We start from the raw sequence: 14,610 nt of genomic DNA, 5'->3' as shown, positions 1-14,610 counted from the left end.
AGGAGGGGTGGTGGAGGGAGGAGGGGTGGGCTGGGACCGGTGGTGGTGGAGGGAGGAGGGGTGGGCTGGGACCGGTGGTGTAGAGGGAGGAGGGGTGGGCTGGGACCGGTGGTGGTGGAGGAGGGAGGAGGGGTGGGCTGGGACCGGTGGTGGTGGAGGGAGGAGGGGTGGGCTGGGACCGGTGGTGGTGGAGGGAGGAGGGGTGGGCTGACCAGTGGTGGTGGAGGGAGGAGGGGTGGTGGAGGGAGGAGGGGTGGGCTGGGACCGGTGGTGGAGGAGGAGGGGTGGGCTGGGACCGGTGGTGGTGGAGGGGGAGGGGTGGGCTGGGACCGGTGGTGGTGGAGGGAGGAGGGGTGGGCTGGGACCGGTGGTGGTGGAGGGAGGAGGGGTGGTGGAGGGAGGAGGGGTGGGCTGGGACCGGTGGTGGTGGAGGGAGGAGGGGTGGGCTGGGACCGGTGGTGGAGGAGGAGGGGTGGGCTGGGACCGGTGGTGGTGGAGGGGGAGGGGTGGGCTGGGACCGGTGGTGGTGGAGGGAGGAGGGGTGGGCTGGGACCGGTGGTGGTGGAGGGAGGAGGGGTGGGCTGGGACCGGTGGTGGTGGAGGAGGGAGGAGGGGTGGGCTGGGACCGGTGGTGGTGGTGGAGGGGGGAGGGGTGGGCTGGGACCGGTGGTGGAGGGGGAGGGGTGGGCTGGGACCGGTGGTGGTGGTGGAGGGAGGAGGGGTGGGCTGGGACCGGTGGTGGTGGTGGAGGGAGGAGGGGTGGGCTGGGACCGGTGGTGGGGGAGGGGTGGGCTGGGACCGGTGGTGGAGGGAGGAGGGGTGGGCTGGGACCGGTGGTGGTAGAGGGAGGAGGGGTGGGCTGGGACCGGTGGTGGAGGGGGAGGAGGGGTGGGCTGGGACCGGTGGTGGAGGGAGGAGGGGTGGGCTGGGACCGGTGGTGGAGGGAGGAGGGGTGGGCTGGGACCGGTGGTGGAGGGAGGAGGGGTGGGCTGGGACCGGTGGTGGTGGAGGGGGGAGGGGTGGGCTGGGACCGGTGGTGGTGGAGGAGGGAGGAGGGGTGGGCTGGGACCGGTGGTGGAGGAGGGAGGAGGGGTGGGCTGGGACCGGTGGTGGTGGAGGGAGGAGGGGTGGGCTGGGACCGGTGGTGGAGGAGGGAGGAGGGGTGGGCTGGGACCGGTGGTGGTAGAGGAGGGAGGAGGGGTGGGCTGACCGGTGGTGGTAGAGGAGGGAGGAGGGGTGGGCTGACCGGTGGTGGTGGAGGGGGGAGGGGTGGGCTGACCGGTGGTGGTGGAGGGAGGAGGGGTGGGCTGGGACCGGTGGTGGTGGAGGGAGGAGGGGTGGGCTGGGACCGGTGGTGGAGGAGGGAGGAGGGGTGGGCTGGGACCGGTGGCTGGCTGCAGCCTGACCATCTATAAAAAGTTGTCATCTTTCAAATATATTTGTAGCTAAACAATTATATTTTATTCATTAGTCTATTCGTAATCATTAGTTATTAGCCTAGCTAACGCCGTATCTTGGCTGCTTACCTGCAGTGGATGGAGATGGAACACTGCGAGCAAAGCAGTCGAAAACGGCGCATTTCTGCACACTAATATTATGCCAACAGATGTTTTGATAAATTTTTTTGATAAAAAATACGGGGTCCGGGGGGCATCCCCAGTATTAATATGAGGACAGACAGCGTCTCCAAACACCTGTTGCGCGCTGTTAACCCTTTCACTGCAGCCACACTACAGAAGGTTAACCCTTTACTATCACACTGCCGACGGTAACCTTCTGTAGTGTGGCAGTGAAAGGGTTAACCTGCTGTTGTGTGGCTGCAGTGAAAGGGTTAACCTTCTGTGTATTGTCGCAGTGAAAGGGTTAATCGTTTGGTAGTGCGGCAGTGAAAGGGTTAAGAGACAACACTCAGGACAGATGACTCATCACTCAGGACAGATGACTCATCACTCAAGACAGATGACTCATCACTCAGGACAGATGACTCATCACTCAGGACAGATGACTCATCACTCAGGACAGATGACTCATCACTCAGGACAGATGACTCATCACACTAGGGCTGGGCGATTAATCGATTTTATCGATTAATTGTAATTCATGATTTAGGACGATAAAAAAAATGAAAATCGATTTTCAGAACAAATTTAATTTTCACCTTTTATTTTTCAAAAAGTGATGTTTGGTAAAAGTTAGATTTGCACTTTATTAAATTCATTATTGTTTGATGATCAAGAGGCACCTTTTATTTGTTTTAAGTGATGTTTGGCTAGTTTATTGCACTATTAATCCCAATAGGGACATTCATCTTTGTTTGATCAAGAGTAACCTTTTATATATATATAAAAAAAAAAGTGAAGATTGGTGAAAGTTAGGTTTACACTTCAATCCCAATAGGGAAATTCATCTTGGTTGGATACTTTTTTTGTGTCAAATAAAAACAAAGCTTATTTACATTACATTACATTACATTACATTATTTGAATGATTTCCTTGGCGTTTCTAGTTTTTAACACTTTCCGCGCCGGTTAACTCGCCGAACGTTCAGCGCCAGCCCCGAGTTTTGGCAGTTTTTTCTTTTATTCGATATTTCCATTCATTATCGATCCAGGGAGCCTGGTGTTATCATAGGGAATGAGTCTGAGATCGCAAAAGTTCAATACCGCCGCCTGGTAGGATGCGGCCGGTATTGCACACCCTTTGAAACTCTGTGTCTTGGGCTGTGTGTCGATTATATTGGTCCGGGCGGACTTTTCAAAGTCGGGCAAGGGGAGCGGTTGCCCCGATCGGCTTGAGGAGCTTCAAATGGTCCAGATAGATGATGTATGGCGGATTATGTTGGCGACACGATCGACACCAATACTGGGACTCACGATCAGATAATTGGAATATTCTTTTTGGGGCAGATCCTAGTCAAGGTAAGGGCTATATGATATCAATCTTGCGTTGATCAAAGCATGCCTTCATTGCGATCCGAGCGTATGTGTGGAACGCTAGTCCATAACGTATTCCGTTGGTGATGATCAAAGCATTAAAAAAACGACCCCCCCCCCCCCCCCCCCCACCCTTTCATGCATTCATGATGGAACATAATACCTATCATATGCATTAGATTTTTTAATTGTAGCGTGTGTAAGGACGGAACGCCAATGCATTTAGTATAATACACGTTGGGGGCTATTACCAGCCTCCCTTGAATGACCCTAAAACCATACTTATATTCACCACGGTATAAAACGGGAATGTATGGATGACATTTATTTTTTTCACATATTGAACGATAGATGCTCGATGTCAAATGGGCAATAGTATTGTATCCATAGCTATAATATATAATATAGTTATAGCCCTGCAAACACTGCCACGTATTACTATACTTTAAAGCGTTGGACTTTCAACCACACAGTACACAGCGCCCTCTGGCGCTGAATGAGTTAAGAGAAAAAAATCGATTAAAATCGTCAATCGGATGTGGTGTGAAAAAAATCGGAGATTAAATCTTTAGGCCATATCGCCCCCAGCCCTACATCACACTGACAGACAGGTTGACAGACAGACAGGTGTCTCACCCAGCCCTACATCACACTGACAGACAGGTTGACAGACAGACAGGTGTCTCACCCAGCCCTACATCACACTGACAGACAGGTTGACAGACAGACAGGTGTCTCACCCAGCCCTACATCACACTGACAGACAGGTTGACAGACAGACAGGTGTCTCACCCAGCCCTACATCACACTGACAGACAGGTTGACAGACAGACAGGTGTCTCACCCAGCCCTACATCACACTGACAGACAGGTTGACAGACAGACAGGTGTCTCACCCAGCCCTACATCACACTGACAGACAGGTTGACAGACAGACAGGTGTCTCACCCAGCCCTACATCACACTGACAGACAGGTTGACAGACAGACAGGTGTCTCACCCAGCCCTACATCACACTGACAGACAGGTTGACAGACAGACAGGTGTCTCACCCAGCCCTACATCACACTGACAGACAGGTTGACAGACAGACAGGTGTCTCACCCAGCCCTACATCACACTGACAGACAGGTTGACAGACAGACAGGTGTCTCACCCAGCCCTACATCACACTGACAGACAGGTTGACAGACAGACAGGTGTCTCACCCAGCCCTACATCACACTGACAGACAGGTTGACAGACAGACAGGTGTCTCACCCTCCTGGATGTTGAGGCTGGTTGAGGTCTGCTCAGACTCCGCCTCCTCCACCTTCACCAGGACCACGTCAGGCTCCTCCTCCTTCTCCACCTCCGCCACCTGGAGACGGACAGACAGACAGACAGACAGACGGACAGACAGACATACACAGAGACAGACAGACAGAGAGACAGACAGACACAGACAGAGAGACAGACAGAGAGACAGACGGACAGACAGACAGACAGACAGACAGACAGACAGACAGACAGACAGACAGACAGACAGACAGACAGACAGACAGACATACACAGAGACAGACAGACACAGACAGAGAGACACAGACAGAGAGACAGACGGACAGACAGACAGTTAGACAGACACAGACAGACAGACAGAGAGACAGACAGACAGTTAGATAGACAGACAGACAGACAGACAGACAGACAGACAGACAGACAGACAGACAGACAGACAGACAGACAGACAGACAGACAGACAGAGAGACAGATGGACAAACAGACAGAAAGAGAGACAGACAGACAGGCAGACAGACAGACAGACAGACAGACAGACAGACACACAGACAGACAGGCAGACAGACAGACAGACAGACAGACAGACAGACAGACAGACAGACAGACAGACAGACAGTTAGACAGACAACATGTGGTTTTGTTCAAGTTTCTTTAATAGTCGTCATAGTAAAATACAGAATACTTTTCCATAAAAATGCTTTTTTCTGTATGAGCTCCTGAGAGTGTGCTCGATAAAATAGATCAAAAGTATCAAATAGAAAAAGTCAAGAGTACGTAAACAAAAAAGTGTTTTTGATGGGTTGTTAAATAGTGTTATTGTCGTTGAGCATCCTGATGGCCTGAGGATAGAAGCTCCTTGAATGAATGACTTATTTATATAGCACCCTTCACAGCACGAATGCACAGGGTGCTATACACTACAGCTTATATAAAAACTAAAACTAAATCAGAAATAAATGACAACAACAACAACAGACAGCCGTTAAAAAAAAACAGTGAAACCAGATCAAAAGTAGAATAAAATAATTGAGATAAAATCATCGGTCACTAATTAGAAAACAAAACTATAGAACAGTGAGGACAAGAAGAAGTGCCTATGTATGACCAAAGGCCTGTCTGAACACATGTGTTTTTAGTTTGTTTTTTAAAAGAGTTCTCAGAGGGGGCAGTTGGCAGGTCCAGAGCCTTGGTGCCGTCACCTCGAAGGCTCCATCACCCCTTGTTCTCAGCCTGGACCTGGGGACCACCAGGAGGTGCTGATTAGGGACGCACCGATCCGACTTTTTCAGTCCCGATACCGATACCTGGGTTTGGGTATCGGCCAATACCGATACCGATCCGATACCCATTGTTAAATATCTTTTTCAAAAAGTTAAAAAAGAAATGTATCCACGTTTATTTTTTATATATATATAAAAATATATTTTGTTTTTAAGAATTGTAAAGGATCACAAGTGTGTTTTTGTTGTAAACAAAGACAGAAAATAAACTTCATTCATTCAATTAATAAACTGTATGCCTTACTGTCACTGGTTCAGATTCACAACTATCATAGGGACATAAATAGTTAACGCTATTAGGTAAGAACTTTCTAGAACGTAAAACATTCTAGAACCAGCGGATGATGTCATGATAGAAGGTTCTGGAACCTTTGTGATGGCAAGTTCAAGTTCAAGTTCTTTAATAGTTGTCATACAGAAGTACAGAATACTTTCATACAAAATGCTTCTTACTGTTACGCTCCAGAGACTGTGCTAGACAAGATAGTATCAAATAACATAATAACATAATATAGCATGAATTTAGAAGAAGAAAATGAGGTCACAGTGTTCGGTATAGACATATGTACAATGTTCTGAGTTACCATATAATATACAATACACAATACTATGCAGTGTACTAATGTACAGTACTATCTAGTGCAAAGCAGAAATGGGATGGGGTACAATTTTAGGTACAATTTACAGTAAGGTGTACGAGTTGTAGTGCAATCCTTCATCCATAAATATAAAGTGTGGGGAGTGGGTGCTACAGTGTGTTTGTTTAAAGTGGGTGTGTGCTATAAGTGTGTGGAGTGGGTGCTACAGTGTGTTTGTTTAAAGTGAGTGTGTGCGTGTGGATGTGTGTGCTATGTGCGTTTGGTGGTTGTTGTTGTGTAGTGTTCATTCATTGTTCGTTTAGCAGCCTGATGGCCTGGGGATAGAAGCTTCTTCTGAGTCTTTCTGTGCTCGCCTTGAGACTCCTGTATCGCTTGCCTGACCGCAGCAGTTCAAAGAGGCAGTTGTTCGGGTGACTGGAGTCTTTAATGATTCTCTTAGCCTTGCCCTTGCAACGCTTGTAGTAAATGTTCTGGAGGGTGGGGAGCCCCCCTCCAATTGTGCGTTCGGCTGAACGTGTCACTCTTTGTAGTCTGCTTTGGTCTTGTGCAGTGCTATTCCCAAACCAGGAGGTGATGTTGCCGGTCAAGATGCTCTCTATTGTACATGAGTAGAAGTTCTTAAGGATCTTCTGGCTGACTTGGAACTTCCTTAGGCGCCTGAGGAAGTAGAGGCGTTGTCGTGCCTTCTTCACAACACTGTTAATGTGTGTGGTCCATGTCAAGTCCTCGGATATGTAGGCTCCGAGGTACTTAAAGCTGTTGACTCTCTCAACCGGTGCCCCGTCGATGCTGAGGGGGCTGTAGTCCTTGACCCCCGACCTCCTGAAGTCCACAATCATCTCCTTTGTTTTGCTGACGTTCAGGGAGAGGCTGTTTTCCTGGCACCATCCCGCCAGGACCTTGACCTCTTCCAGGTAGGCCCTCTCGTCGTTGGCAGAGATCAGGCCCACCACCACTGTGTCGTCAGCAAATTTGACGATTGTATTGCTACTCCGCTGAGCCACACAGTCGTGTGTGTACAGGGAGTAGAGGAGGGGACTCAGAACACAGCCCTGGGGGGCCCCTATGTTGAGGGTGATGGATGAGGAGGTGCAGTTGCCTGCTCTCACCACCTGGGGTCTGCCAGTCAGGAAGTCCAAGACCCACTGGCAGAGGTCATAGCCCAAGCCCAGGTCCCTGAGCTTGGCTATGAGTATGGAGGGGACTATGGTATTGAATGCCGAGCTGTAGTCGATGAATAGCATTCTCACATAGTTCCCCTGCCTCTTGTCCAGGTGTGATGCTGCTGTGTGCAGCACATGGGATATGGCGTCCTCCGTGGTGGCACCGTATGATGTCATAATAGAACGTTCCGGAACATCTTGGATTCCTATAAAAACAGGCGCGTCCAACAGCCATCCCGCTCTTCTCCTCGACACCCTCGACCAGACGGACGGGACTAACCAACAGACTGAAACCTGCAAGTCTCAACCAGCATCCCGGAGCAGTCCAGACCAGGCTTGGGCGGTATGACGGTGGATAAGACGCGAGAGCGCGAGGAGAGGCTGAAGGCCATGAAGGCCTGGTTTACTTTCCTTGATGGGGAACATGGCGCAAACCTTACAGAGCCACCATGGGGAGCCACCTCCACTGAGCCACCATGGGGAGCCACCTCCACTGAGCCACCATGGGGAGCCACCTCCACTGAGCCACCATGGGGAGCCACCTCCACTGAGCCACCATGGGGAGCCACCTCCACTGAGCCACCATGGGGAGCCAGCTACACTGAGCCACCATGGGGAGCCACCTCCACTGAGCCACCATGGGGAGCCACCTCCACTGAGCCACCATGGGGAGCCAGCTACACTGAGCCACCATGGGGAGCCACCTCCACTGAGCCACAATGGGGAGCCACCTCCACTGAGCCACCATGGGGAGCCACCTCCACTGAGCCACCATGGGGAGCCACCTCCACTGAGCCACCATGGGGAGCCACCTACACTGAGCCACCATGGGGAGCCACCTCCACTGAGCCACCATGGGGAGCCACCTCCACTGAGCCACCATGGGGAGCCACCTCCACTGAGCCACCATGGGGAGCCACCTCCACTGAGCCACCATGGGGAGCCACCTCCACTGAGCCACCATGGGGAGCCACCTCCACTGAGCCACCATGGGGAGCCACCTCCACTGAGCCACCATGGGGAGCCACCTCCACTGAGCCACCGTGGGGAGCCACCTCCACTGAGCCACCGGTAGGTACAGCCACCCGTCACCACAGAACCAGGTTCAGAACCAGGGAGAACAGCCTCCACAGACCTAGTCAAGAGGACGGGCAACAACCCCAAAACGGAACCACAGCCCGCAGAGCAGATTTGATTTAACTTGATATATGGGTACGGATATTCTCCTAAAAGAAGGGGGAATTAAAGGATAAATGCTTACTCACAGTATGATGTCATAATAGTACATTCTAGAACATAGAACCTTCTAGAACGTTTGTGGTGCTGTCATAATAGTACATTCTAGAACATAGCACCTTCTAGAACGTTTGTGGTGATGTCATAATAGTACATTCTAGAACATAGCACCTTCTAGAACGTTTGTGGTGCTGTCATAATAGAACATTCTAGATGACATATTGATTATAGCTGAATCACTGATAGTTTTCCTGTAAAGAAAGATGGTTTAAAGGGCAAATTCACCTAATAAGGTATTTGCATCCCCTGATAAACTGATATAGAGGTTACTGATGATAACCTCAGAGACGTCTGAACGAACCCCAATGTGTTGATCCAATCGATCTAGGACTTGATATCGAACTAACCCTCCCGCAAGGAGAGGTTACTGAAATAACCTAAAAGGGATACTTCAAAGCATAACTTGTACTTTACGTCTGTATGTATTATTACTGTTTAGCTAGCGCGCTTTTAATTAAAACACCGGTTATTCTTATAACTCTGCCTCTGGTCCGCTATTCTTTTAATTGTGCATATTACTCCTCTCCTCATTCGAACCTAGAACTGTGCCCGTGGCGAACAGCGGTTACTGTTAGTGACGCAAGTGCTACACTAGCACCGATCCCTGTGGTACCCCACATGAGGGGGGTGGGGTCAGACTTAAAAGGTGCCCACAGCCACCGAGAACGTTCTCTCCCTTTGATAAGAGGCAAACCAGCTTAGAGCGCTCCCAGAGATGCCCACCCACTCCCTGAGCCTGTCCAAAAGGATGCTGTGGTTGACCGTGTCAAACGCCGCTGCGCTCAGGTCTAACAGGACCAGAACAGAGTCAGCGGACATCAGGAGATCGTTGGATACTCTGAGAAGGGCAGATTCAGTGGAGTGGAGTTTGCGGAAGCCAGATTGGAATTTGTCAGAGATGTTATTTTGTGACATGTGTGTGGTGAGCTGGTTGGCTACAACCTTTTCTAACACCTTTGATGCAAAAGGCAGCTTGGAGATGGGTCTGTAATTGTTATGGATGGTGGGGTCTAGGTTGGGCTTTTTAAGGAGTGGCTGTACGACTGCCTCCTTAAAATAGATTGGGACAGAACCAGAGGCTAGGGATGAGTTTATAATAGTGACTAGACTGGGGCCAACAGAGCTAAAAACGTCCTTTTTGTATTTTATTTTTTTATTATTTTTTAAACAAACATATAAACAAACATGACAACACACGATAAGATATACAAGCATTAATTGTCAGGGCACATCCAATGAGATCACATTTTAGTTAGTTGTCTTATATAAGATATACCCATAATACCTGTTATCTAAAAAAACCTACACACATATGCTCAGCTCGAACCCCCCCCTCCGGACCCCACCTTGAGAAGTACCTCCACTATCCCTCGCACCTAACCAGACACTACCATTATAAGCTAGCTTTTATTCTCTCCACCACTTCTAACCACATTGACATTTTGGATTCATTGAGACCCAGAATTCTTGCTGTAGATATTTCATGGTAAATTACATCGAGATATGTAAGAAACCAAACTTTACGGCACATTTTTTCCGGTTGAAACCAGCGTGATGCGATCAGCTTTTTGGCTACTGTGATACCCGATAAAACCAATCTCTTTAGCTGTGGATTCACTGCAAACTCAAAAACATCATTCAATAATAATACCGAGGGGTGTACAGGTATATTCCAAGATACGAGTTTTGATATTTGTTGGGTCACATCTTTCCAGAATGCCTTAACTGGTGAGCAGTCCCAATACATGTGCATAAATGTCCCTTCGTCCCCATTTGCACATTGGGTGCATTTGGAATCTTGTTTAAGCCCCATTCGGCACAGTCTTATAGGAGTCAAGTATGTCCTGTGAATATAGTTAAGATTGATTTGTTGATGATCCGTGTTCCTTGATGTAAGTCGGACATTTGCCCAGGCTCCTTGCCAATCAAAGTCATTTTCCAGGTCTGGTATATCCCTTCTCCAGACAGAGTCAAGTTGGAGGGTTTCATACGAGGACGTTAGTAATTGATGATAAAATTCTGAAACAAAACCTCTCGATGTCTCTCTTGCGTAGAAGAATTTGTGGTATCTGTGGTGTTCAATTGGTCTGTCTAATGGAACACCGTGAGACTTCAAACATAGCTCTAACTGTTTGTGAAAAAGCCATGTGGACTTGGTGAGATAAAAAATTTTGCGTATTTCTTTATCACTACAAAAACCCTGTTTGTTAAAAACATCCCCTAATGAGTGTAGGCCTTGCTCTTCCCATATAGGGAATCTTATAGGTCGTTTACCAATTAAGAGTGCATTGTTATTGAATAAGGGAGTATGATTGTGCCATTTTTGTGGGTTAGGATTTTTTTTTTGTGATTCACGCCATATCCGGATTGCATGAGTAATTATGGGGCCAAATTTTCGTTCACAGTGCTTGATTGGTAGTTTAGTGTATGCTATGTCCTTCAGTCTATGTGGGGCTACTATGTTTTCTTCTATTTTTCTCCAGGATGCTAATGCTTGGGAGTCAAACCATGTTGTCAATGGACTTAATGTGTACGCCTTAAAATATAGGAAAAAATCTGGAAATGCCATGCCACCATCTGCTTTATTTCTCTGTGCGGTGGATCTTTTTATACGTGGTGGTTTGTTATTCCAAATAAATTTGTATGTGGAGGAGTGTAATCTTTTCCAGTAACCCTCTGGAGGGGGTAACGGTAGCATTGAACTGAAGAAGTTGATTTTAGGTAGTACATCCATCTTAACTATTGATATCCGTGCTTGTACTGTGTTTTTAAGTTTTGCCCATCTATCAAGGTCGTCTTTGATTTTGTTTTGGATTTTTGTGTAGTTGTGCTTCACCGTTTGTCTTATGGTAGGGAATATTTCCACTCCCAAGCATCTAAAGTGTTTAACCATTGGTATTTCTTCTGGAAGACTTGTATTCTTTGCAGGGGCGTTCAGTGGAAGGAAAGCCGACTTTGGCCAGTTTATTTTAAATCCCGATAGGTCGCCAAAGTCATTAATCAACTTGAGAAGATGAGGCATTGCGGTGTTAGGGTTTTGCATGAACAGTATTACGTCGTCCGCATATAGACACATTTTGTGTTGTGTGCCCTTGATTACGATTGGTTCTATGAGTTGGGATTGTCTTATATATTGTGCTAAAGGTTCTAGTGATAAATCGAATAGTCCGGGACTAAGAGGGCAACCTTGTCTAGAAGAGCGTGATACCGGAAATATTCCGGAGGTGATTATACCTGTTGTAATCATGGCCGATGGGTCTTTGTATAATACTTTAATCATATCAATGAATCCTTTTCCTAACCCCATCCTTTCTAATACTGCCCATAGATACGACCATTCCAGCCTATCAAAAGCTTTCATTGCATCCAGGGACAGCATCGCCTTGGGTGTGGTGTCGTCCTTGCTGGCATCTAGTACGTATAGTAATCGTCTTATGTTGTCAGTGATCAAACGGTTTCTTATGAAGCCAGTTTGATCCGGATGAACTAAAGACGTCATATGCTTTTGAAGTCTGATGGCTAATACCTTAGAGAACAGTTTGATATCGGTTCCGAGGAGGCTTACGGGTCTATAACTACCGCACTCAGTCTTTTTTAAGGAGGACTGTTATGAGTGCAATATTGTCGTTCTTATGAAAGTTCTCATTTGTTACCACTAAATTCTATCAAACAGGTAATTCAAGCTCTGGTTTTGTCAAATCTTGACTATTGTCCTGCAGTATGGTCGAATGTAACGACGAATAAACTGAAAAAATTACAAATGGTACAAAACAAAGCAGCAGCACGTATAGCGCTTCGCTGTGAGTACAGAACTAATGTTGCAGCGATGCACAGTTGTTTAACTTGGTTACTTGTCAAACATAAATTACTCTGCTCACTCCTTGTATTCACTAGGAATATTCTTGTTACAAAGATCCCCTCAATTTTATATAACAATTTATCAATAAGTCTTGACAGACACAACCATTCCACCAGACATGCTTCTGCACAAGGTTTTACACTTCCAAAAGTGAGGTCGAATGCAATGAAGCGAACTGTCATGTTCCGTGGTATGCAGGAATGGAACTCTCTTCCCAGACATGTTAAGCAGGAGAATAGTAAATGCTGTTTCAAAATCGTGGTAAAACAACATTTTCAACCAAAGAAATTGACATTCCCTAATAGATAGTGTGTACGTAAATGAAAATGTATGTGTCTGATAAAGAGATAGGTATATATGGATGAAAAGGCATGTGTCTGATAGGGATATATTATTAAAATATTGTATAATTGGCTGATATGAACATAGATAATGTATGTAAAAGCTAAATAGTATATTATGCTGTATTGTATTATGAATTAATTATGAGTAGGTATTATTGTAATGTATTATGAATTCATAAGGCGTATATATTTTTATATTGTATTATGAATTTGATTAGGGTTTTTATTGTTGATTTAATTGTCTGTATGACATGTAAATGTTGTGAGTGTATAAGGGTTTTTATTGTTGTTTTAATGGTCTGTATGTCATGTAAATGTTATGAGTGTATAAGGGTTTTTATTGTTGTTTTAATTGTCTGTATGACATGTAAATGTTGTGAGTGTATACGTCTGTAACTGTATTTTATGTGTTATGGACCCCAGGAAGAATAGCCCCAGCACTGCTGTGGCTAATGGGGATCCAAATAAACTTAAACTTAAACTACTATGTAACGTTAGCTAACGTTAAACAGCGCCAAGCGTACAGCCTACTAGAGCTTGGCTAGGCTACCGGTGTTAACAGCTCAGTGAATTAGCACCAAGTGTCGTATTTTTGCAGACTGGAGTATTAATTAGGTAAGTTAAGATAGCTAGTGCCAACGTCCACTGTCTATATAGCGCCATGGTCTAGACCAGTGGTTCCCAAAGTCGGGGTCGCGACCCAAAGGTGGGCCGCGAGCAGCCACGGGAGGGCCGCGAGATGATTTCCAAAAAAAAAAATAAAAAAAAAAATGTCATTTTTTTTTTTTTGTCAGGCCACTGAACTTAGAAGCAGGCCAGGACAGTGTTTCTAGTTGTATTCTAAAATTATATTCTATTATATTCTAAAATGTGACTATATGGTTTTATATTAACTTAATAAATAAACAAAAACGAAAAATCGACTTATTTCAACGAACATTTCAAACTAAATAACAGATTATGCACATAAAACGCTGAAAACAACCGAAGCAACAATAGTATTTTAATGAGGCTATTATTATTATCATTATTATTTTGCAACAAGTTAGCCCTCTCATAAATAGCACATATAAATGAATAACTAACTTGAACTAACTTAATAGGATTGAAGTGATATTTGGCTTAAAAAATTGGTCGCCTGGCAAAAAAAGCCTGACGATGTGCATTGGGCCGCGGCTCTCTGACGCCTTATTTTCTGGGTCCCGGCCTGAAAAGTTTGGGAACCCCTGGTCTAGACTAGGCTGCTTTTTTTTTCTCAGTTGAAAAAAGTTGAACTTTTTGGGCTAAGACTGCAGAGACAGGGAACGTTAGTGCTAGCTATCTTATATCTGATGGTTTATAGCAATGCAATCACGGGGTTCCTTTATGGACGCTGTCATTTGTAAATAGTGTGTTCCTCTGCAGGAGATCAGAGTAAGACACACACACACAGCTCCTCTCACTCACACACAGCAAACAAAAGCCCTAGAAGTCTGTCTGATCTGACTCGTCCTCCTCTCCTCTCCCCCTACAGCTGTTGAAGATGGTGGAGCCTAGTGAGTGGATCCACGTCACCCTCCTGGACCAGGTTAACAGCCTCATCAGAACCGCAGTGCTGGGGTAGAGGCTGCTACTAAACTTGCACTTTAATTTGTTTTCATTATGATTGATTATTGTATTTGTTATTAAAATACATTTGATTAACAAGTTCAAATGTTTCATGAGTCCTTATTTAAATGTGCTATGGGATCATGTTAAGGCAAAGGGAGGGAGGGTGACATTCACAGGTGTGCAGACTTGAGCATGTGAGGTAAAACATGCACTGGAGCCCAGTGTTAATGACGTCAACTAAAATGGTGACAAAAGATCTTCGTCAACG

The 14,610-nt window shown here is 46.4% G+C and overlaps 1 protein-coding gene across 1 annotated transcript in view; it reads right to left on the bottom strand.

Moving 5' to 3' along the window:
- The window catches only part of LOC311232766 (uncharacterized protein), a gene marked incomplete at its 3' end in the record, with an annotated part of 104,421 nt that overhangs the window by 32,786 nt on the left and 57,025 nt on the right, over window positions 1–14,610 (bottom strand). The window contains exon 5 of the mRNA XM_084338346.1: window positions 4,194–4,293. Within this exon, the coding sequence (XP_084194472.1) occupies window positions 4,194–4,293 (100 nt within the window). The remainder of the gene's footprint in view (window positions 1–4,193; window positions 4,294–14,610) is intronic.

The sequence above is a fragment of the Notolepis coatsorum genome (assembly GCF_963971535.1).
Source record: "Notolepis coatsorum genome assembly, contig: SUPER_7_unloc_5, whole genome shotgun sequence".
Taxonomy (NCBI): Eukaryota; Metazoa; Chordata; class Actinopteri; order Aulopiformes; family Paralepididae; genus Notolepis; species Notolepis coatsorum.
The sequence above is the reverse complement of the archived record's forward strand: the minus strand, read 5'-3'. Positions and strand labels throughout refer to the sequence as shown.